Below are 25369 nucleotides of genomic sequence, written 5' to 3' on the forward strand. Positions count from 1 at the left end.
GGCAGGGGAATGAAGCATTACACAGTGCGCATTGAAATGAATGGCCTGTCATTAAATAAAGAATAAAAAAATGAAATACAAAATCTTGTTCTCCTGTAGCTTTCAACACAAGTGATAAGCACTATATAAATAGTTTACTACTGCTGTAAGGGGAAGATATTTTTTTCTCCTGCTAGTATAATAGTAGATTGGCAGAATTGGGATAACAGTATATCAGCTCTATTGTTCTCTTGATTGGTCTAGATAAAGATGTCCACAGGAGAACATTGCATTTATCAGTTTAATGCGTGATGCTATAATTGATCTACTACAGGGGGGCGGGGGGGGGGCCTCTCTGGTCAGAGTGATGGTCTGACTGAGAGAGTTAAGCGAGGCTGTTTACTTTGCTAAAAATCCAAACTTAGAAGGACGTTAAAGAGCCAAAATGGGAAGTAAAATACATGGAGTGACTTAAAAAATGATATTCAGAAAACAATCCACCCATTTTTTATTTTTTTTTAATAAATAAAAAATTACACAGAATATTCACATATAGGCTGTTAAAATGTAAGAAAAATTGATGGTGGTGCCCCTTTAATCAACCGTTTTGGCAGGCAACAATTCTGATGGTGACATTTTAGTTTTTTCCTCTATGGCTTCTATAAGCTCTTCATTGTGGGGAGACCTTTTAATGTTTCATATAATGTGTTACAAAACTGAAGAAAGCAGATTGTCCAATAAAATAGAAAAAAGGAAGAAGTTCTGCCATCGTTTTTTTAGGTTTTATTTTTACAGCCTTCATTATGTGGTAAACATAACATGAAATCACAGTTCTGCAAGTCAGCACCATTAGGCCTTATGCACACAGCCATTGCGGCCCTCAAACAGCGGGTCCATAATATACGGGCACCGGCCGTGGGCTCCCCGCAATCTGGAGCTGCGGTGCGGAACAGAGGCACGGAACCCCATGGAAGCACTACGGAGCACTCCGCACTGCAAAAAAATAGAACATGTTCTATTATTTTGCGGTGCAGACGGATCACGAACCCATTCAAGTTGAATGGGTCTCGATCCATCCCGGCTGCCGCATGGAACGGCCGCACAACGGCCGTGTGCATGAGGCCTTATGGTGATACAAATATTTTTTTTTACATTTTACTACATTTACAAAATTAAAAAAACTGTAAAAAAAATGTCACCATCTCGATGGAGCTGTGTGAGGTCCTGTTTTTAGTATGGCAAGCTGTAGTTTTTCTTGGTGACATTTTTGGGTACATACATGATTTTTTGATCATTTTGTACTGCTTTTTTTGAGAGATGAGGTCACATCGTTTACGGCATGTGATAAATAACACAATGTTTTAATAGTTCAGACATTTTTGGACGCTGTGTTACCATCTGCCAGGACGACCGATTGTTGTGGGGGAGGGGTGTGATCAGCGGATAGCGAGAGCACCCTCATGCTGTCTAACTGCTCAGGTGACACAGTTGCTATTGGCTGCAGCATCTGAGGGGTTAGCCTTTTTGCACACGTGTGCGCTCCATGGCCGTATTGCGGACCGCATTTGCGGATCTGCAATACACGGGCACCGTTCCGTGTGCATTCTGCATCACGGATGCGGACCCATTCACTTCAATACTCCCGTACTTCCGTTCCGCAAACAGATAGAACATGTTCTATCTTTTTTCGGAACGGCCGAATCGCAGACCCATTAAAGTGAATGGGTCCGCGATCCGCTGCGGCTGCCCCACGGTGGGTGTTCGTGCATTGCAGCCCGCACATGTTCGTGTGCAAGAAGCCTTAACCAGATGGGATCAGAGTTATCTCTAATCTCGGCCGTTGTTGGCAGGTGTCAGCTGTGTAACGCATGGGGCTCATGAGGCCGCCCCACACTCCATGCACACTGATGACACACGGCCGTTGTGTGGCTGTTCCATGCATTAGAGACCGCAATTTTCAGTCCCCAATGCACTGGCCTCATCCGTGCGGCAGCAGCAACGGATCCAGACCCATTCAACTTGGATGGGTCCCTGATCCGTCCGCACTGTTAAAAAAAAATAGAACAAGTTCTTTGTTTTTGCATTGTGGAGGCACAGACAGAAACACCACGGAAGCTCTCTAGTGGTTCCGTGACTCCGTTCCGCACCGCAGCTCCGGATTACGAACCCAACAGAATAAGGCCTCATGCGCATGGTCGTTGCCAGCCGTGGTTTGTATTGCGGCTCGCAAACAATGGGTCCGCAATACACGGGCGCCACCGTGTGCTCCCCGCATCATGTATGCGGACCCATTCACTTGAATGGGTCCGCATCCGTGATGCGGGGAGCACACGGCCGGTGTTCCGTTATATTTCCCTACCCGTAAGATTTCCCTACCCTCATCACTCCCTGCTGTGACGTGGCCGTACTGAACATGACGTGAGAAGGTGTGCCGTGCCGCGCAAGCGCACTAAGACGGGGTAGGAAAATTTCAGAGCAAAGTTAGCTGGACACCGGCCGACACTGCGCATGCACCGGGAGCCCCACCAGCGGATAGGGTAGGGAAAAATTACAGGCCAGTGCGCAGGCGCGGTGATCGGATAGATGTTCTCAGCTGGACACCGGCTGAGAATGCACATGCGATGGGGAAGCTTCACCAGCGCTTAGGGTAGGGAAAAAGCACTAGCTCGTAATTTTTCTCTTCCCTAACAGCTAGTGTCGGCCGGTGTCCAGCTGAGAACATCCATACGATCACTGCGCCTGCGCACTGGCCCGTAATTTTTCCCTACCCTAAACGCTGGTGAGGCTCCCGGCGCATGCACAGTGTCGGCCGGTGTCCAGCTAATACTGCTGTGAAATTTCCATACCCCATCGTTGTGCGCCTGCGCGACGCGCCACACCTCCAGCACACCTCCTCACGTCATGTCTGGTGAAATATAACGAAACACCGGCGCCCGTATATTGCAGACCCGTTGTTTACGGGCCACAATACGAACCACGGCCAGCAACAGCCGTGTGCATGAGGCCTTATTCGGTGGGGTACACAGGGGTTAAAGCGGGTGTCTCACTTCAGCAGGTGGCATTTATCATGTAGAAAAAGTTAATACAAGGCACTTACTAATGTATTGTGATTGTCCATATTGCCTCCTTTGTCACATTATACACTGCTTGTTTCCATGGTTATGACCACCCTGTAATCCAGCATCGGTGGTCGTGCTTGCACAATATAGGAAAAATCTCCGGTCTCTCTGGTGGGAGTGTATATAATCTAACACTTTTTTTCTGTAGTGTGCAAGCACGACCACCGCTGCTGGATTGCAGGTTGGTCGTGACCATGGAAACAAGCAGTACATAATGTGATGGAAAAATGAATCCAGCCAGCAAAGGAGGCAATATTGACAATACATTAGTAAGTATTAACTTTCTCTACCATAAAATGCCACTTGCTGAAGTGAAACAACCCCTGTAATCATAGGAATTATCATTTATTATTTCTCGTTCATTATTCGTTTTTCCCAGATAGGCAAATCCACCAAACATGGCCGACTTGCTGCACTTGGAGGGTTAAATCACTTGCTCTGAGTAGACAGGTTTCTTGCTAACAAATAACCAGTGATTAACCTTTGTGCATTAAGCAATAAACACCCTAATGCCGTCTGCAGTTTTGTGTCACTGTGTTCCTTTGAACTAAAGGCTGCGGCTCTGATGTCACTCCTGAGTCTCCTCCACGTTCCTGCTGGGGGACTTGCATGTAAAGGATACATACTTCACAGTCCTATGTCCTGCAGAGGATCGGTATTAATGATGTATCAACGCATAACTCCGCCATGTGTGAATGCTGACAACCCCAATATTCTATTCTCTACCGTGCTACGTTTACAAAGGTCCCTGAAGCTGGGATATACAGAGCTGTATGTTGGGGTCCCTGAAGTTGGGACATATGGAGCTGTATGTTGGGGTCCCTGAAATTGTGATATATAGAGCTATATTTTGGGGTGCCAGAAGCTGGGATATATGGAACTGTGTGTTGGGCTCGCTGAAGCTGGAATTTATGGAGCTTTTATTTATCCCATTCAGGACTTTGTGTTTCGGGCAAATACACAAAGCAAAATTTAATCTGTTATTCTTATGGTCCTTACACACATGAATTTTTACCAATTTAAGAAAATGCCAAAGTAGGCTCTGGTGGGTTTTTTTGTTTGTTTCTTTTTACATGCAGTGACTTTTTTTTACATATGTGTTTTTTTCATGGCTGGTTTCCTCAATAGAAAGGGTGTTGGCGGCAAAATGCCTGAAAAATGTCTAGAGCTGCAGCATGCTGCATTTTTGAAAAGAAACCAGAATTAAAAAATACTCCACCTAATGAATAAAACTCAAGGAGTTTTCATATTTTCATAGCTTTCATATTTCCCATAGAGCTTCAGCTAACATCTGGAGCTGAAAAAAACGTGTCAAAAACTGCTGATAAAAAGTGCAGAAAAACACCCCTAAAACATGTGAAACCAAAACATGTGAAACCAGCCTAATTGTGTTTTTTATTTCTTAGTTTACCCCCATTTTTTATTTTTTTTTCCTTTTGTGGGACACATATCTGTTTGCCATTATTTAACAATAGGGCTGATATCATTTAAATTTGTAGGGAACAATGGTCAGAACAGGGAAACAATTTGCTCAATCAATAATTTTTACTGCAAAAATGTGCATAATAAATATTTACAGTATGTACTTGATTCTGTGTAGTGGACGGAACCATGTAAATGGTAGCTGAGTGGATGGAGCTTTCCAGTGTATAGATTCAGGCATAGAAGCAGCTAATCGGTGGGATGCTCGGGGTTTTGGATGGTAGACCCCCCCACCACTTTGATATTGAAGATTTATCCTGAGGACAAATCATCAGTATCTAAGTGCATGATGTAATATGTAGGAAGATTGGGAAAATCTGGGGAACAAAGGATCAGGTGTGGGATTTCAACACTGGAATCGAGTTGAACATGCTTGGCAGAGATTGAGGTTCGCTGAATGAGCTTTTACAGCTATCTAATGCAGGGTTGGCTAACCTGAGGCTCTCTAGCTGTTGCAATACTACAACCCCCAGCATGCCCAGACTGCCTACAGCTATCAGCCAAAAGCAGGGTATGGTGAGAGTTGTAGTTTTACAAATGCTAGAGAGCCGCAGGTTGGCCATCCCTGATCTAGTGGATATGGGCATTTGTGTTCTATGGCACAAAGCTGCATTACATGTGGACCACTGCAATAACTCCCAATATATGAAAACTCCTCAAACCCTCACCCTGAGGAGCAGCACCCTTACCTGAAAGGCCTAGCATTCTTTTCCTTACTGTGAAAATTTTTATGTAAAGATGTTTGGAATTGTCGATTTTGAAGGGATTTTCCCCCTTAAAGGGGTTTTTCCGGGTTTCATCTTTTCAGCTGCAGATCCACAGACTCCTCTTCTGTCATCCATAATGGCCGTACCACTTCTTAGACTACCTGATGTATATTTTGCATTTTGTAGCCCAAAATACGTGAGCACTGCTGGTCAGTCCAAGAGCAGGACTGGACAAGCAGTAAGTGCCTTGGACTACTGAGGTACCACATCGTCTGAGAATCCATGCGGCCATCTTGGATGAGAGAAGAGGACCTCAAGAATTGATGGATCTACAGCTGAAAGGATGAAAAGGAGGGCAACAGGTAAGTGTTCTTTTCCTTTCCCCAGGTAATGTGAATTTTTTTACCAAACAGAACGGTCACTTTAAGGATTTTTTGGCTCTAAACAGAAGGAATAACCTAGAAAAAATCAATTAAACACATGAATTATATTAAAATATCACTATATACTTTATACACATGAATGCTTCAAGAAGTGGATACCTGAAACATGTATTGGTGGAAAGTCGGGCCAATCATTTGTGGATTCTCTACACAGTTCATATTGGTAAAAATTATGGATATCATACATTTTAACTACTAAATATGTTTTTTCAATACCTGAATTTGACATTAAAAATTATACCTCGTTAAAGAGCTGTTTTACAATGACCATCAAGGAGCCTCCCTTACTGTCTGGAAATGTATGGCCAGACATATTGGTGACGGTAAAGAACCTGGACCTGCTACAATTATAGGATTGACAGGGATCCATGCGATGGAACCACACCAGTCACAAGAGTGCGGGTCTTGGGCACCCCTTCATTCTTAATGGGACTGTTGGAGATAGTCACGTACACCACATATCTATCTCCAGAAGTCCCTTAGAGATGTATGGAGAGGCAGCACCACTGCTCGAGAGGAAAAAGGATCTCAGTGGTTGGGGTCTACAATCAGTCACTTATGACCATATCTTGTGGATAGGGACTAAATTTGAAATCTCAAGAAGGCAGCCCCTTTAATTGCTACAGAATATGTTGGTGCTATATAAGAAACAGAATATAATAAAAATAGGACATTTTAATCCTCGTATTCCTTGTAACCCTGCCTTACATTCTCCCCAGTTGGTCAACAGAAGGGTCACTTTTTCCCCTTCTTATCAGTGGCCAATTCTTTCTAATCCCTTGTCATGGAGCAGATAGATAAATATTAGGTTTGAACCCATTTTCCACCCAGGAGACCTTGACAAACTGACCTGGCTCTAGGTCAACGTCTGTTTCACTAAAGTTTTTTTTTTGCCCTCACCTATTCAGTCACTCCATCAATTGCAGGAAGGTGTTGCCAGCAAGCTGAATAACACAAATTAGGGATGCACAAAGGCAAAGACCTTCTTTCCAAAGAATCAGTCACAGATTAGGAAGAGGAGGAGCAGGGAAGAGGGTCAAGAATAAAGAGAAAGTACCTTGCCACACAAAAGAGGAGGAGAATTGGAGAGGATGAAAGGGAAGAAAAGCAAAGATAACATCCTGTAGGAGAGGCCACACTCCATATTCATGTCCTCCTCACCGTACAGGCCAGTCCAGAATGTCGTTCCTATGTCCTCCTTGCTACATCTGCTGGATCACCCAAAAATTTCAATTAGAAAATTTCCAAATCATCCAAGATCTATTTTTTATTTTTTTTGCGTAACCAAATCTGAACATGATCAACCACATGGTATATACACGTATATTGTGTCTTCGTAAATCAGCTGTCTAGATTTTGTAAACTAGCAGTAGCTAATATTTTTAGAGGCTTATTATAGAAAATCCAACTGAATGGATAAACCAATCATTTAGACGTTTCAAAAAGTTACATTGGTGGTGGAAGCTGTGGAAAGAAACCCTACAGATGTCAAAGGATGATAGCATTAGGAAAGCTCTGATCGGTTCTTAACTTGTGTGTGGTCATCCCATCTCTGTATGGTAGCACTGATGTTCTTAACGACCTGTCCAGCCAGAGTTCAGACCCAGTGTATTTATAACAGGATATATATAATCAACTCTTCCCATGGAAATGCCCCTTTTGCCCTGTCTATCGGTATGCTATCACATTTAACTTGTGATATGTTGACATGTTCACGTGTTTTAAAGCTAAAGCTTGTTGTACTTTTTCTATTTCACCATATTTACTGTAAACCTCTTTTCTATCATGGAATTCAATAGTAAAAGGGTGGGGCCACAAAAATATTCAACATTTTTCAAACCAGCACCCGGATCTGAATACTTTTGTAATTGCATGTAATAAAAAAAATGTTGTATAGCAACTGAGTTATCTAATTAAATCTATCTGTATAGCACCACTTGCTGTTTGTTCATTTCCTTACTTCTTGTCTACCTCACTGAGGTGGTCGCACATGCTCAGTTTAAATCTTCAACTGCCACCAGCTATATGTTCTGTTAGAAGCTTTGGAAGTTACAGGGAAAGAGATACAGCAGAAAGGATATGCCGTTTGAGAATGGACATTGCCCTGAGAAAGGACACGTCCCCTGAGCTTCCAGCTTGAAATAAATCTAGTAGAGCAATTGGGGTAAAGAATAGGGAGATCTCTGGATCCATGTGAGGTACAGGGCTGGTTTTAGCTTTGTTAGAAAGAGATTGTCATGTACTATATGATGTCTGATTTTTTTTTTTTTTTACATCAGTCGTGGCATAACCCCTTTAATGGGGTGTTCTCACAACTCATACTCATTGCCAGGCGCTGTATTCAGCTATCTTTGGCAGAGGGCAGAGTCAGTGGCGTAGCTACAGGGGTCGCACGGCCCCCCCACCGCCTCCTATTCAAAATGTTATCTAATAGTGCCGGGGCCCGGGGCAGTGCGCACGGCGCAGCGCAGGCTCTAGTAGGCAGGCACTAGGCAGCTCAGCTCACCACGTGTGTCAGAGGGGGCGGCGCCGGCCGCGGAAGCAGACATGTGAGGTCTGAGTGACTGGGAGCCGGAGGCGTGGTTTCTCCCAGTCAGATACTGTCAAAAGAAGCAGCAGGCGGCAGCGGCAGTGACTGTGCGGCGCGAGGTTAGTTTTCTTGACTAGCCTCGGCTCGGCCCTCGGCTCTACTCTCTCTGACTCTGAGACTAGTGACAGGCGGCGGCAGCGCAGTGAGCAGAGGCGCTAGCTAGCCCAGCTCCAGCTTGATGATGGGATGGTCTGGGAATCTGTGATCTCTTAGTGGCAGGCGGCGGCAGTGCAGAGTCCAGCCCAGCCCAGGGATCAGATCAGCTTGATGATGGGATGGGAATCACTTTTGATGATGGGATGGGATCATGGAAATCACTTGATGATGGGATGGGATCATGGGAATCACTTGATGATGGGATGGGATCATGGGAATCACTTGATGATGGGATGGGATCATGGGAATCACTTGATGATGGGATGGGATCATGGGAATCACTTGATGATGGGATGGGATCATGGGAATCACTTGATGATGGGATCATGGGAATCACTTGATGATGGGATGGGAATGGGATTTGGGCGGCATTATGGAATGGGATCATGGAGTGGCCAGTGGGAGTCTGGGACTCTCACTCTGAATTCTGTGGGAATCTGTCTCTGAAGTGGTTACTGGCCACACTACTTACTGTGTGTGTGTGCCAGGCCCAAGGGGCAGGCCGCAGGCAGGCAGTGTGTGGGCCTGCACCAGGCAGGGGCACTGGCGACTGCTGTTACTGTGAGCCAGGAGAAGCAGTGCACTGCAAGCAAGTGTGGGTGCATGCCACTGTGCCAGCCTGCCAGGGGCAGGCTGCAGGCAGCGGCCCGGGCCCCCAGCGTGATCTGTTGCTGACTGGCGCTGGGCACTTAAATTAATGACAGTGTGTGTGTCTGTGCCAGGGGGCAGGCCACAGGCAGACAGTGTGTGCGTCTGCGCCAGACACTGGCCCTGGGGTAGGCAGTGACTGTGAGCCTTGTGTGCAATAATGCTGGACTGACCCATACATCGGCTATATACGATATTACCAGTCCGTCCGTATATAGCCGGTTGATGGGTCAGTCCAGCATTATTGCACACCATGTGCTGTCTGAAGAATTTTTTCACTGCACATCTATCAAATTTCGCCCTGAATTTAATTTGTAAATATATTAGCAATTAAAATCAGGGTCTGGTGGTGTTATGAAACGGTATTGAGGGTAGGGGGGGCCCAAACTGAACTCTTGCACCAGGGCCCATGAGCCTATAGCTACGCCCCTGGGCAGAGTTCATGCTCGACCACAAAAACGGTGGACAAGGAACCTCTGTTCTCTTGATCCTGTGCATAGGTGATAAGTTGTTATTTTGGGAATAATTAAGTATACGGGTCAAACTGGTGTAAACTGCAAATCAACCAGGTGCCATGTTCTGAGACGATAATAAGCTTTTCACAACAGGGCTTCATATCTGAAGTTTTGTAGCAGATCTCTACATTTTTAGGATTCATTTCTGGGGCATCTAGTCAGACACTAGAGTCCTGCCTTTGGTGTTGTGAGTCCCAGGATTTCTTCAGGCAAACCTAAAGGGCAAAGTAGATTTTGGAAGAACTGGACAGCCATTTAATGTGTATTAGATGTTCCTTACTGAACATGTTGATTTTCAAAATGTCTGATCCTTTGTTATCAAAGGAGATGAGCCACTGCCAGTGGTGATGGGAGCACCACATTCCCCTCTTCCCTTTTACTGGCTGAACCAAGCATGTAGGTACATGAAGAGGTCTCATCCAGAAGGGAGAACGCTACCTCTTTACTGTCACCTGCTGGAGGCATGCTACCCTATAAGTCAACGTTTGACTCTTTAACAGGCCTTGTAACATGTCGTGGGATATAAGCCAAACCAGAATCTGACAACCTATCTGCAGAAAGCTGTTTCTGGGTTTTTGTTGCTCGTCAGTACAGAGCAGAGTATTGGTTGCTCAGAAGTCTGAGTAGCTGTCGGCTTAGGCTTCTTTCACACCTGCAGCCGGGTGTTCTGGCCAGCAGGTCCCACAGACGATGCAGGGAATTGACCAGACAAAAAAAGCGTTGCGTCCAGATGCATGGCAGAGGGGTTGTCCCTTTACAGAGACTTATGACTTATTCCCCTTCCTCAGAATAGGAGATGTGTCTGTTCAGCAGAGGTCTGACTGATACCGCAAGAATGGGAGCCTTCTGTTGCCATGTTTGAATAAAGTCACGTATAGCACTGCCACTCCATTCAACTCTATGGCTCTGCTGGAGATAGCCTACTACAAGCGCTCGGCTATCTCCGGCAGTCCCGTAGTGTTGAATGGCAGCACAACCTTGTGATCACTGGTTCATTCAAATGAGGAAACAAATAGACCCCAGTTCTTATGATCATTGGTGTCCCCAGTGGTCTGACCCCTGATGATCAGACATTTATGCCCTATGCACATTTTTTTTTTGTAACTGGGAAACCCCTTTAAGCGTATACTCTTATGTTTAAGTCTGAATTTCAAAGAGCAGTGACAAGGAATATAATAGGCGGCTCCAGGCACATTGCAGTCCTAGGCATCCTGTTTATCATGATCGCCCTGCAGTGACTACAACCCAAGCATGTAATAACAGAGAAACCTTCATTTCCATTTCCTTCGTACATTGCCCTTTAATTAGTTGTTTTCCAGTCGTTTATTTGTTTGTTGAGTTTTTTTGTTTTTTATTGTTCAAAGATCTACAATTAGTAAATTATAAAACGCTGTATATAAATTCAGTGTTTGTCCACAGCAAAAATGTTGTTAGTGGTCCAAATCTACTCAATTAAAGGGGGCTTCACCCTTTATTATGAGATTGGACGACTGCATTCAAAATTGGATTGGATTTTAGTGCCATTTTCAAAGTTCACACCTTCCCGGTCTTGTAGGATACAACCCTAAATCTAGGAGCTTCTTCTTCTCTAGGTTAGAAGTCATTCCTTCTGCATTTGTTCGGAAGTCAGACTTATCAGGCCGAGACCCTCTCATAGAAGGCAGACTGGAGAGGCACAGAATGTAAGCAGACATTTTTGTGGGGTGTGCAAACTTTTGCAAACAGCTATTCAGAAGGAAGGAATGCAAAGAAGGCTAAGGCTGTGCAGCCATTTAACTTAATGGGGTTGCAGCACAACATGCAAGTTCCTGCAACCCCAACAAACAGCAGTGTTGGATTTTTTGTTTTGCAATTCTGGGGTCATAGTTGTGGCAACTTGCGCATTCAGTTCAGCGTTTGCACTGCTACACAGTGATCTTTGGTCACTTGAAGCCAAGATCGCTGTGTAACCCCAGTCTTAAAGTTGTCCAGTCTTCATGCAAGTAAACAGAGATCCGAGGCGAGGTGACAGGTCCTCATGAATTACTGTGCAATCAAGTTCTGCAGTGCACTATAAGGTCATATTCAGGCTCATCAGATTTATTGCAGCAATTTCTGAATAGAGTTTGCTGAAATCCACATCATGTTGCAGAAGTTGCTTCTACACATGTACCACATGTGAATATACCCTTGTACTTTGTGTTTTATTTCCTCACATTTTCAAAAATCTCTGCTTGCTGTTGGTGAATAGAAAAGCACTGTTTAGATTGAGCTACTAAAAAACTGATCTGTTTATGCAACTAAGACTTTGCAACAATGTATCAGCGTAGGTAAATGCTGTCAGCCTGAACCAAATTACTGAATTACTCACCTGTTACATCCTCCATTGGCCTTAGCGGCAGTGGCAGGGGATCAATGCAGGAAGTAAACAGAGACCACCCAGGACCACCAGAGTAGCGGCACTGGAGTCATAGGCCATTAAATAGGTAATTTTTTTCTTTGAAGCATTCCCTGCCTTTAGAAAACTACATTCATTGTAAAAAAAATAAAGCGCCCACATAGAAATGTCAGATTGCTGCAAATGACTCGTGTCGGATTGCTGCAAATTACATGCAGACATGTAAATGATTACTGGAGCTGTCTGATTAGACACCTGGTCTTGCCACAAGACATCATAAAACTGCTTCCACTGCTGTCTTATAAAAATACACTCAGAGGCTACTTTTGAGCAGTGTACCTTTAGGTGAGAGATCTTTGACGGCTAGGCATGCCTCTACGATGCACTTGAAGACATGTTGCCCAGTTTAAAGACTTTGAGATGGAGCGCATCATTGGACTCATTGGATGAATTGCCCCCCATCTAGACCGTTCTGACCTAGCTGTTAGGAGGTGTTGGGAGCAGTGGTTACATGAGGGCACGTACACATAGAAAACAGGCTCCTGGATGGCACAGACAGAGCAGCAGTAGAGAGGATGTTTTGATTCTCATGACAAGCTCCCACAGTTTTGTTCTCCATCGCCCAGACACAGGTGGCACCTTCTTTACACACCCCTTTTTCTGCTTGGACCATTTTCAGATGCTTAGCAAAATTACATTTGGTGTCACGGCGCCCATTATTAGTGTTGGGCGAGCATGCTCGGCCAAACACCTTTTTCACTCGCAGCCAATAAACGTGCGGGGAAGTAGTGCCACTCACTGTAATGCCGTAGCTATGTTGGTTACTGGCATTACAGTGATTGGCTGGCCGGAACGCGTCATCGGGTGCTATACCACGTGGTTCGGCTCAGACTTGGTCAGGGCGAGCTGCAGCAGAAGGGACAGATAGTGTAGGGAGAGGAATTGTGTTTTTTTCTTAGGGAGTTTTGAGTGTTGAAAGGTGTTAGAGACCCAACAGTACTTTTAAGGACTATTGTTTTATCTGGCTGCGAAATAAATTAGTGCAACGTGTGCTAAATTGCGTGCAATTGTTTGACTGCTGGTGACAGCAGCGACATTACCTGCGCTACATCTTCTATATAACGTTAGACGTTGGTGACAGCAGCGACATTACCTGCACTACATCTTCTATATAACGTTAGACGTTGGTGACAGCAGCGACATTACCTGCGCTACATCTTCTATATAACGTTAAACGTTGGTGACAGCAGCGACATTACCTGCACTACATCTTCTATATAACGTTAGACATTGGTGACAGCAGTGACATTACCTGCGCTACATCTTCTATATAACGTTAGACGTTGGTGACAGCAGTGACATTACCTGCGCTACATCTCCTGTATAACGTTTGCCCATCCAAAATATCTGTGACATTCAGTTTAATTTATTTGCGCATACACTTAGAAAACCTGCGCTACTGTACATGTAACATACTTGCAAGCATATATACCATTTAATATGCTCAAGGCAAGCAGTAAGGGACGGGGAAGTGGCCGTGCTGCTGATGGTGCACTCAGAGGCCGTGGCCCTGGGCGCGGTGAAACTGTGCCTGCTGTCAGAGCACAAGAAACATACTCATCCACCACCCTGTCTTCCACAAAGTCCAGTCTCAAGCCCGCTTGAAGAGGGACATGAGGAGATCTTGTGCACTGATTCCCAAACTCTTGAGCATCCACAGTCAGAAAAAGATAAGGGTGGGGAATGGCAATTAGTGTTTCACGAGGTGGATGATGATGATGAGACACAGTTGCCAATAAGTCAACCGCAATTAGTGTCTCAAGAGGTTAATGATGAGGATGAGACACAGTTGTCAATAAGTGAGGTTCTTGTTAGGTCAACAAGTCGGGAGGATGACCAGAGTGAGAAAGTGGAAAAGGAGGTGGTGGACGATGAAATCACTGACCTAACCTGGGAAGGTGGCAAGCCGAGGGAGGGATATGCAGCACCCCAACTGGCTAGAATAGGCAGTGGGGTGGCAAATGGGAGAAGGCGGGCCACACCAAACAGGCCCATAACTGTTCTCTGGAGCACTCCCTCGCGGCAATCTTTTTTGCCATGGGGTAGGTGTTCCGCAGTCTGGTGCTTTTTTGAGGAAAGTGCGGACGATAAAAGAATTATCATTTGCAACCTGTGCCATACCAAAATGAGCAGGGGTGTGAACACTAGCAACCTCACCACCACCAGCATGATCCACCACATGGCATCAAAGCATCCTAATAGGTGGGCCGAATGCCTGGGTCCACAATCAGTGTCTGCGGGTCACACCACTGCCTCCTCTTCCCCTGTGTTACATGCTGGCTAATCCTCTGTTGAAGGCGCAGGTCTCCCGTCCTGCACCTGGACCTTCGCAAGCACCATCAGCTAGCACATCCACTTCTGTGTCCCAGCGCAGCGTACAGATGTTCATAACCCAGGTCTTTGAACGAAAGCGCAAATACCGACGCCAAGGATTGCGGGCTATACTTCCATCAGGATTTCCCCCACCACCTACATTAGTGGCTGCAACCCCCCCCCCCTCTCCTCCTCCACCTCCTCCTCCACTTCCACTTCTGAATTCTCATCTTGGAGCATCAGTCAGTAGCTGGAAGCAGTGTAGCACTGCAGTGGGGAAGCGGCAACAGGCCGACTGAAACTAATTTGCTTAGGTGACAGCACACCGCCGCAGAGCTGTGGCAGGGTATAAGGGACCAGACTGAGCTGTGGCTCTCGCCACTCAACCTACAACCAGGCATGGTTGTGACTGATAATGGCCGTAACTTGGTGGCGGCTTTGGAGCTCGGCAAGCTCACAAACATACCATGCCTAGCCCACGTGTTAAACTTAGTGGTTCAGCGGTTTCTCAAAACCTACCCCAATTTGCCTGAGCTACTCGTGAAGGTGCGCCGCATGTGTGCCCTTTTCCGAAAGTCATCTACAGCTGCCGCCGGTCTGGCAACACTGCAGCAGCGCTTGCAATTGACACCTCACCAACTGTTATGCGATGTGAGCACGCGCTGGAACTCCATGTTCCACAAGTTGGCCAGGCTTTGTGAGCAGCAGAGGGCAGTAGTGAAATACCAGCTGCAACATGCAACACAGCTGACCTCTGTAATGTTTTACGCAACTTTGAGAAATCAACACAGATGGTGAGCAGCGATGCCGCTATTATCAGCGTAACCATCCCACTTCTGTGTCTACTGAAACGCTCGCTGCTCACAATGAAGGCGGGCGCTTTGCATGTGGAAGAGGTGGAAATGGGGGAAGACAGTACACAGGGTGATAGCCAGACCACCCTCAGTTCATCTTCTCAGCGCGAATTGGATGATGATGAGGAGGAGGAGCTGGAGGAGGACAGCAAAGTCTTGTCTTTTGGGACTTTATGTAATGCTGCCTTTCCCGTGACCCTCGCGTTTTACGCATTTTGGCCAACACCGATTACTGGTTGTTCACCCTTCTCGACCCCCGCTACAAAGAGAACTTCTCATCTCTCATTCCTGTGGTGGTGAGGACGAGCAAAACAGTGCAATACCAGAAAGTCCTTGTGGAAAAATTGCTCCAAAAATGTCCAGCTGACAACGCTGGCGGCAGAGTACATAGTTCCTTGGGCAATTGATGAGGGGAGACGAGGGGAACACACAGCAGTTCCAAGGGCAACACTCTCCAAGGCCTGGGACAGTTTCACGACACCCCGCCAGCACCCTCACCCTGATGCGCTGCCTAGTGTCACAAGGAGGCAAACATTTCTTAAGATGGTGGAGTAGTACGTAGCAGACCCTGTCAGCGTCCTCAGTGATCCCTCTGTGCCTTACAACTATTGGGTGTCCAAGCTGGACAAGTGGCACGAACTGGCGCTCTACGCTTTGGAGGTGCTGGCCTGCCCTGCCGCCAGCGTTTTCTCTGAGCGGGTATTTAGTGCTGCTGGTGGCATTATAACATATAAGCGTATGGAAAGCGGCTGAACATAAAGGCACTTTAAATGTGGCTTTTATGGTGTATTGAATACCCTGTATTCCCATGCACCCCTTCCACCACTAAAAAGGGTATATGGTTCAATCTCCCTTTTCTCGTCCTCCTCCTCCTCATATCAACATGCTTATTAGGCTGCCCTCACTCCTAATGTTTTAGAGGGTCACCAACAGGCCCTCGCCCATAATGTTTTAGATGGTCAGATCAGCAGCAGGGCCTTACCCCAAATGTTTTAGAGGGTCAGCTCAGCAGCAGACCCTCAGCCCTAATGTTTTAGATGGTCAGCTCAGCAGCAGACCCTCACTCCTAATTTTTTAGATGGTCAGCTCAGCAGCAGACCCTCACTCCTAATGTTTTAGATGGTCAGATCATCAGCAGACCCTCACTCCTAATTTTTTAGATGGTCAGCTCAGCAGCAGACCCTCACCCTTATTTTTTTAGATGGTCAGATCATCAGCAGACCCTCACCCCTAATGTTTTAGATGGTCAGCTCAGCAGCAGACCCTCACCCGTAATGTTTTAGATGGTCAGATCAGCAGCAGACCCTCAGACCTCATTTTTTAGATGGTCAGATAAGCAGCAGGCCCTCACCCCTAATGTTTTCGAGGGTCATCTCAGCAGCAGACCCTCCTCCCTAATTTTTTAGATGGTCAGATCAGCAGCAGACCCTCACCCCTCATTTTTTAGATGGTCAGATCAGCAGCAGGCCCTGACTCCTAATGTTTTAGAGGGTCAGCTCAGCTGCAGACCCTCACCCCTCATTTTTTAGATGGTCAGATCAGCAGCAGGCCCTTGCTCCTAATGTTTTTAAGGGTCACCAGCATGTGTACTAAAGGGTGTATTGGAGTGATGGTTCCTTGTAATTTTTGGCAGCCCTTTCACTTAGTGCATAGGCTTTATGAGTGTAGGAGTCCCACTACCTGAACAATTGTACCACAATGTGAATGAGGCCCTCCTTTATGTGATATACAGGATGTATCGGAGTGCTTCTTCCTTGCACTTGCACTTTATATACAAGTAAATATACAGGAAAGAATGTTTCCTAACAATTTTTCCTCTAAAATCAATTTTATCTTTAGTTTTGTGCGTCTGTGTCAGTCTGTAAAAGTGGCGTACTACTCGGACAACATCGTTCCCAGCAGTGACCTGGGAGTCCAAGATGCATCCAGACATCCTCCCCATGCTGTTCCCGAACCATTTCAGTGGTGTTTCCATCAATTTCTAACATTTTCATATGAACCAGGCACTCTCCCCTCTTCAGAGCAGGGGGTGCCTGGTTTAATGCTCGGGTTTCCCCATTGACTTCCTTTGTGCTCGGTAGAGCACCCGAGCATCCCAAAGTGTTCTACTCGAGCACCCGAGCACTTTGGTGCTCGATCAACACTACCCATTATGTGTCCTGCCATTGACAGCCAGCCACCATCGCCTTCATTTGCAGTGGTGTCGTCAATTAGAAACCTGGACTGCTACAGACTGTGTCATTTATTTAATGACAAACCGAGGTACTGTTTGGGACCCAACGACAATTGGTTCACGCATTTAGGCCTCGTGGTGAGCATGTCTATTCTGCCTTTGCTGTGGAGCGACACACTACTGCAACTGCTGGTATGAAGATCTACAGAGCCATCACATACGACATTCGGTCACCCATAGTAGTGATACAAGGTGCTCCAACAGCTGAATAACGCTCCCAATGTCTAACTGTATGTCATTTTGTATCCAGACTAGAGGCGCCCAACAGGATACTAGAGACTCCTTTTAATTGTACAGTTTTCCTTTCGCACTTATAGTGTAATCTCTTACATATATCATCACTACATTCTCACATGGAAAGTTTCATTCCATTCCCATAATTCCTTCTTGGTTCGTTATATTTTTTGTCAATGAGTTTAGTTATATTCTGGACAACCCATTTAGTATCAGATTGTCCAAATATGTATTTTCCTCTATTATTAGAACTTCCAGGAAAATTAAATGTAGCAATGAAAATAGGATTCCATATAGTAACATAGTAAGTAGAGATTTTTGTAACCAGAAGTTTTGTAAAATTCGATTTGGCTGCTTCGCCGAATTTTACAAAAGAATTCGCTTTGTTACAAATTACTTTGTCACGAAGCGCATTTATTTGTAAGTAGTGGGTGCAATGACTTGGAGCGGCGATTGCACAGTTCCCCATCATTGTACCCCACAGATGCCACAATTATACATGATTGCGGCATAAAAGTGTGTAAAACGTAAAAAAAAATTAAAAAGCTACTTACTTACCTGATCCATTTGCTCAGCCGGCCGCCGACATCTTTCTTGAAGGCCTGACGTGAAATGCGGTGACATCATATGTCACCGCGCAACGGATTTTGCCCGAGATCTTCAAGCAAGATGGCAGCAGGCAGCCTCTCATGAGAAAATGGTTGAGGTAAGTATTATTTCTTTTGTTTTTTTACACTATTTCAGGTCAAATCGATTTGAGACTGCCAAGCACGAAGCACAAGGAAATTTGGCTTCACGGCAATTCAAATTTATCCTGAAATTGTGGACTTCGATTTGCTCATCTCTAATAGTAAGGATAAAAAAAAGACATATGTCCATAATGTTCAACCCTGGGAGAGGAAAGAACCTGGATGAAAGGAAGGGTAAACTTTAAAATCCTACCCTTATAGATCCAAATATAATTACATTGTAACACCAATTGGGAATGCCGAAAGTGAAAAAATAAAAGCGAGTGTGAACAAGGCAACGATGGCAGACAATGGGATATCGACAACCCCCTCCTATGCGGGGCAGTGAAAAACATACAGTTACTTCAGCAAATATTTCCCAGTGTCCAACAATAGTTCCGGGGACATTTCCACCAGACAGAGCAGAATAAGAATGGAGTAGCTCCGTAGGTTCAAACACATCAAAGCCTTGAAGGGCTCAGCTTGAAAAGACTGGAAATATCCTTTAAGTTCTTATCTTGTCTCTGCTTGAGGGAAGCCATAAATTCCACAAGCTTATTGCATTATTCTCCTGGTTACCCAGTGTAGCGACCAAACGTTTTTATTGCCATTTAATCACAACCCTACCCACAAAGACCTCACTGCTAGCCCTCAAGAAAGGCCGACCTAGATACTGTGAAAAAAAGATGTAAAACTATTGATAATACAGGATATGGTCTGAATCTGAAAAGCTTAAAACATTTATGTCAATAAAAATTTTAATTTCTTCTTGTATTTTTTTTTTAAATTCCCATATAGGAAAAGAAGGCATTTTAAGGTGTCATCCTGACCTGGCCGGGAGAGAATTGTCAAGTGGGACATTAACAATGGAATCTCAGGAGGAGCAGAGACAAGCTGGTCTCACATCCCTTAGTCCTGAGGAACGCGAGCGTCTGACTCTCCTGAACACGCAGTACAAGCAGAAGTTCGGGTTTCCTTTTGTGATAGCTGCGAAAATGTCCGACAAAGATAAAATAATGGAGGCGTTGACCGCTCGCCTTCAAAACGATCCTTCTGTAGAACTTCTCAAGGGCGTTGCTGAGGTTAAAAAGATTTGCCACTTGAGGGTGCAAGAAATATTACGTAAAGGGTCTCCATTTCCCACCAAACTGTAACTACTGGAAAACTTTTTAGGTGGGCATATCAGAAAACTTGTTAGAGAATGTGACATGATGATTACACTAGATTATGTATATCACTGTAGACTCCAAGTCATGATAAACCTGTGAGAAATGTTGTCAAGTGCATTCAAATATCATTAAAATTGGCTTTTTAATCCTACGTCAGAGATTTTGAGTTCTTGGCATCTCCAACATATACAGATGGGTTCTGACACTTCGTAGATCAGAAAGGACTGGCACTCACTGAGTAGTATAGCTTATTTCTTTTATTGTCACATGGATGCAAATAAATGTCTTTTAATGTCACATGAGATCCGTAGATCACTGAGATCTCACCGTACGAAGGCCCATTGAGTCCCCGCTAGATACTACAAAGCTGCAGATACTCCATTAGCCTCCATTTGGTTCTTAGTACAGCTTCATAAATGTGAAGATATTCTGTGGAAAGATACTGTAATTTTTTTCTGTTTGATTGGATTTCATATGAATATGACAAAAAAGTCATAACAAGGCAATAACAAAGTCTTTAACTTAAACAGTTCAGTGTTTATTCACACATTAAGGCCTCATGCACACGAACAATGTTGTGGTCCACATCCGAGCCGCAGTTTTTGCGGCTTGGGTGCAGACCCATTCACTTCAATGGGGTCCCAAAAGATGCGGACAGCACTCCGTGCGCTGTCCGCATCCGTTGCACCGTTCTGTGGCCCAGCAAATTTTTTTTTGCATGTCCTATTCTTGTCCATTTTGCGCACAAGAATAGGCATTTCTACAATGGGCCTTCCATTCCGCAAATTGCGGAAGTCACATGGGCGGCTTCTGTTTTTTGCGGATCCACGGTTTGCGGACCGCAAAAAAACGTCACGGTCGTGTGCATGAGGGCTTAGGCCTCATGCACACAAATGTTGTTTGTTTCCGTGTCCATTCCATTTTTTTTTGCGGATAGGATGCGGACCCATTCATTTTAATGGGTCTGCAAAAAATGCGGACAGCACATTGTGTGCTATCCGTATCCGTATGTCCATTTCGCAGCCCCGCAAAAAAAATATAACATGTCCTATTCTTGTCCGTTTTAGGCATTAGGCTATAATGGATACGAAAAAAAACGGATGGCATACGGATGGCATCCATTTTTTTTTTGCGGATCCGCAATTTGTGGACTGCAAAACACATACGGTCGTGTGCATGTAACCTAAGTAAGTGACAAAAAAAAAAAAATTTCCAGATAAAACAGTCACCTTGATTCTGGTGTTCTTTCCCACCAGGAAGTAACGCAGAAGTCCTTGTACACTCACCTAAAGAATTATTAGGAACACCATACTAATACGGTGTTGGACCCCCTTTTGCCTTCAGAACTGCCTTAATTCTACGTGGCATTGATTTAACAAGCAAGGTGCTGATAGCATTCTTTAGAAATGTTGGCCCATATTGATAGGATAGTATCTTGCAGTTGATGGAGATTTGAGGGATGCACATCCAGGGCACGAAGCTCCCGTTCCACCACATCCCAAAGATGCTCTATTGGGTTGAGATCTGGTGACTGTGGGGGGCATTTTAGTACAGTGAACTCATTGTCATGTTCAAGAAACCAATTTGAAATGATTCGAGCTTTGTGACATGGTGCATTATCCTGCTGGAAGTAGTCATCAGAGGATGGGTACATGGTGGTCATGAAGGGATGGACATGGTCAGAAACAATGCTCAGGTAGCCCGTGGCATTTAAACGATGGCCAATTGGCACTAAGGGGCCTAAAGTGTGACCAGAAAACCTCCCCCAACACCATTACACCACCACCACCAGCCTGCACAGTGGTAACAAGGCATGATGGATACATGTTCTCATTCTGTTTACGCCAAATTGGGACTCTACCATTTGAATGTCTCAACAGAAATCGAGACTCATCAGACCAAGCAACATTTTTCCAGTCTTCAACAGTCCAATTTTGGTGAGCTTGTGCAAATTGTAGCCTCTTTTTCCTATTTGTAGTGGAGATGAGTGGTACCCGGTGGGGTCTTCTGCTGTTGTAGCCCATCCGCCTCAAGGTTGTGCGTGTTGTGGCTTCACAAATGCTTTGCTGCATACCTCGGTTGTAACGAGTGGTTATTTCAGTCAACGTTGCTCTTCTATCAGCTTGAATCAGTCGGCCCATTCTCCTCTGACCTCTAGCATCAACAAGGCATTTTCGCCCACAGGACTGCCGCATACTGGATGTTTTTCCCTTTTCACACCATTCTTTGTAAACCCTAGAAATGGTTGTGAGTGAAAATCCCAGTAACTGAGCAGATTGTGAAATACTCAGACCGGCCCGTCTGGCACCAACAACCATGCCACGCTCAAAATGGCTAAAATCACCTTTCTTTCCCATTCTAACATTCAGTTTGGAGTTCAGGAGATTGTCTTGACCAGGACCACAACCCTACATGCATTGAAGCAACTGCCATGTGATTGGTTTACTAGATAATCGCATTCATGAGAAATAGAACAGGTGTTCCTAATAATTCTTTAGGTGAGTGTATATGTAGTTTATTTTTTATTTTTACTACTTTTGGACAATATGCACTACGCACAATGGCAGTAGGCCCTCTCCAACCCTCCTGAGAACTCTGATGTGGCCATCATTAGCACCAAGACAGAACCTGCTTTTATCACTGAACACTAGTGTTGAGCGAATTGCGCTTTAGATCCTAGATCCAAAGTCGACTCACTCAAAACTTTGTTTGAATGCTGTACGGAGATTCGTCTCTATACAGTACTCAAATGTATGGGCTCTGGAGAGGAAAATGTGATTTTAGAACTTGAAAACCATTTCAAAACTTAGATCTGAAGTTGGCTTCAGTACCGAGGTGCCAGCCGATACCGAAGCCGACTTCGGATTCCTGTTTTAAAATAGTTTTCAAGTTTTAACAATTGAATGCCGAAGTTATTCACCGAAGTCTTGCAAGACTTTGGTGATAATGGTAATGCCGGAGCCCATACATTTTAATGCTGTACGGAGGAGGGTCTCCGTATAGCATTAAAACAAGATTTTGCGCAAATGGACTTCGGATCTTGGATCTGAAACTTAATTTGCTCTACACTACTGAACACTATTGTTTGCCATTAATGGTCAAATCAGAGTTGAATAGGCTTGGAATGACGAACCACGGGAGGATATCCAGAGTCCGTATGTCCATTACCATGCCAGAGTTGCAGCCTGTATCACAACAAAGAGAGATGCCACCCAGTATCAATGTGACCCTGCCTCAACATATACCCGCTGCATAACCCAAAATAAAGGGTGCACCAACTTGGTAGTGTGATCAGTGACCAAGCACCACTAGGAGTTTAAACTTTGTCAATCTCAGCTCAATCCCATTAGGTTTTCAGGTGCTCTTTTTTCATTTTCCGGTAATGTGAGAGTGATATGTGTACAGAATGTGTGTAATCTATGAGCGATATATGCAGCATATATCTAATATGTAAGTGACTTGTATAGCACGTTTGTAATTTGTAAAAGTAACGTGTCTTATATATTTGATGCATGTGCCACTCACACGTCCTGCACACACATATTCATCATCTCTAATGTGTGAGTGATGTGTGTGCAGAGTGTACAGGTCCTTCTAAAAAAATTAGCATATTGTGATAAAGTTCAATATTTTCTGTAATGTACTGATAAACATTAGACTTTCATATATTTTAGATTCATTACACACAACTGAAGTAGTTCAAGCCTTTTATTGTTTTAATATTGGTGATTTTGGCATACAGCTCATGAAAACCCAAATCTCCTATCTAAAAAAATTAGCATATTTCATCCGACCAATAAAAGAAAAGTGTTTTTAATACAAAAAAAGTCAACCTTCAAATAATTATGTTCAGTTATGCACTCAATACTTGGTCGGGAATCCTTTTGCAGAAATCACTGCTTCAATGCGGCGTGGCATGGGGGCAATCAGCCTGTGGCACTGCTGAGGTGTTATGGAGGCCCAGGATGCTTCGATAGCGGCCTTAAGCTCATCCAGAGTGTTGGGTCTTGCGTCTCTCAACTTTCTCTTCCCAATATCCCACAGATTCTCTATGGGGTTCAGGTCAGGAGAGTTGGCAGGCCAATTGAGCACAGTAATACCATGGTCAGTAAACCATTTACCAGTGGTTTTGGCACTGTGAGCAGGTGCCAGGTCGTGCTGAAAAATGAAATCTTCATCTCCATAAAGCTTTTCAGCAGATGGAAGCATGAAGTGCTCCAAAATCTCCTGATAGCTAGCTGCATTGACCCTGCCCTTGATAAAACACAGTGGACCAACACCACCAGCTGACATGGCACCTCAGACCATCACTGACTGTGGGTACTTGACACTGGACTTCAGGCATTTTGGCATTTCCCTCTCCCCAGTCTTCCTCCAGACTCTGGCACCTTGATTTCCGAATGACATGCAACAGTCCAGTGCTGCTTCTCTGTAGCCCAGGTTAGGCGCTTCTGCCGCTGTTTCTGGTTCAAAAGTGGCTTGACCTGGGGAATGCGGCACCTGTAGCCCATTTCCTGCACACGCCTGTACACGGTGGCTCTGGATGTTTCTACCCCAGACTCAGTCCACTGCTTCCGCAGGTCCCCCAAGGTCTGGAATCGGTCCTTCTCCACAATCTTCCTCAGGGTCCGGTCACCTCTTCTCGTTGTGCAGCGTTTTCTGCCACACTTTTTCCTTCCCACAGACTTCCCACTGAGGTGCCTTGATACAGCACTCTGGGAACAGCCTATTCGTTCAGAAATTTCTTTCTGTGTCTTACCCTCTTGCTTGAGGGTGTCAATGATGGCCTTCTGGACAGCGGTCAGGTCGGCAGTCTTACCCATGATTGCGGTTTTGAGTAATGAACCAGGCTGGGAGTTTTTAAAAGCCTCAGGAATCTTTTGCAGGTGTTTAGAGTTAATTAGTTGATTCAGATGATTAGGTTAATAGCTCGTTTAGAGAACCTTTTCATGATATGCTAATTTTTTTAGATAGGAATTTTGGGTTTTCATGAGCTGTATGCCAAAATCATCAATATTAAAACAATAAAAGGCTTGAACTACTTCAGTTGGTGTGTAATGAATCAAAAATATATGAAAGTCTAATGTTTATCAGTACATTACAGAAAATAATGAACTTTATCACAATATGCTAATTTTTTTAGAAGGACCTGTATATCATGTGTGAGTGTCATCTGCCTAATGTGTGAGTGTTACATGAGTGGCTTGTGCAAAGCATTTATCTAATATGTGAGTCGTGTGTCTTATGTGTGAATGACATAAGTGAATGACATAAGTGTGTGACAATGATTGGGAATAGGCGTACAGTGAATATAGTGAACTCCTGTTTACTGTATCTGCGCTTGTAATAGGGTTCTTAATTTGAGTAATTGGCCCTTTGGTCCATTCTATAATCTGACCTTGTGTTTGAGATACAAACAACCCATATTTGAAGTTTTTTACAAACCGGATTCCAAAAAAGTTGGGACACTATACAAATCGTGAATAAATACTGAATGCAATGATGTGGAGGTGCCAACTTCTAATATTTTATTCAGAATAGAACATAAATCACGGAATAAAACTTTAAACTGAGAAAATGTACCATTTTAAGGGAAAAATATGTTGAATCAGAATTTTATGGTGTCAACAAATCTCAAAAAAGTTGGGACAAGGCCATTTTCACCACTGTGTGGCATCTCCCCTTCTTCTTACAACACTCAACAGACGTCTGGGGACCAAGGAGACGAGTTTCTCAAGTTTAGAAATAGGAATGCTCTCCCA

The 25369-nt window shown here is 44.6% G+C and overlaps 1 protein-coding gene across 1 annotated transcript in view; it reads left to right on the forward strand.

Moving 5' to 3' along the window:
• Nucleotides 1-19758, forward strand: part of URAD (ureidoimidazoline (2-oxo-4-hydroxy-4-carboxy-5-) decarboxylase) — a 39937-nt gene extending 20179 nt beyond the window's left edge. Inside the window, exon 2 of the mRNA XM_044287613.1 lies at nucleotides 19237-19758. Coding sequence (XP_044143548.1) covers nucleotides 19237-19592 — 356 coding nt within the window. The 3' untranslated portion in view covers nucleotides 19593-19758. The remainder of the gene's footprint in view (nucleotides 1-19236) is intronic.
• The last annotated feature ends 5611 nt before the right edge of the window (nucleotides 19759-25369 follow it).

This window comes from Bufo gargarizans, chromosome 3, assembly GCF_014858855.1.
Source record: "Bufo gargarizans isolate SCDJY-AF-19 chromosome 3, ASM1485885v1, whole genome shotgun sequence".
Taxonomy (NCBI): Eukaryota; Metazoa; Chordata; class Amphibia; order Anura; family Bufonidae; genus Bufo; species Bufo gargarizans.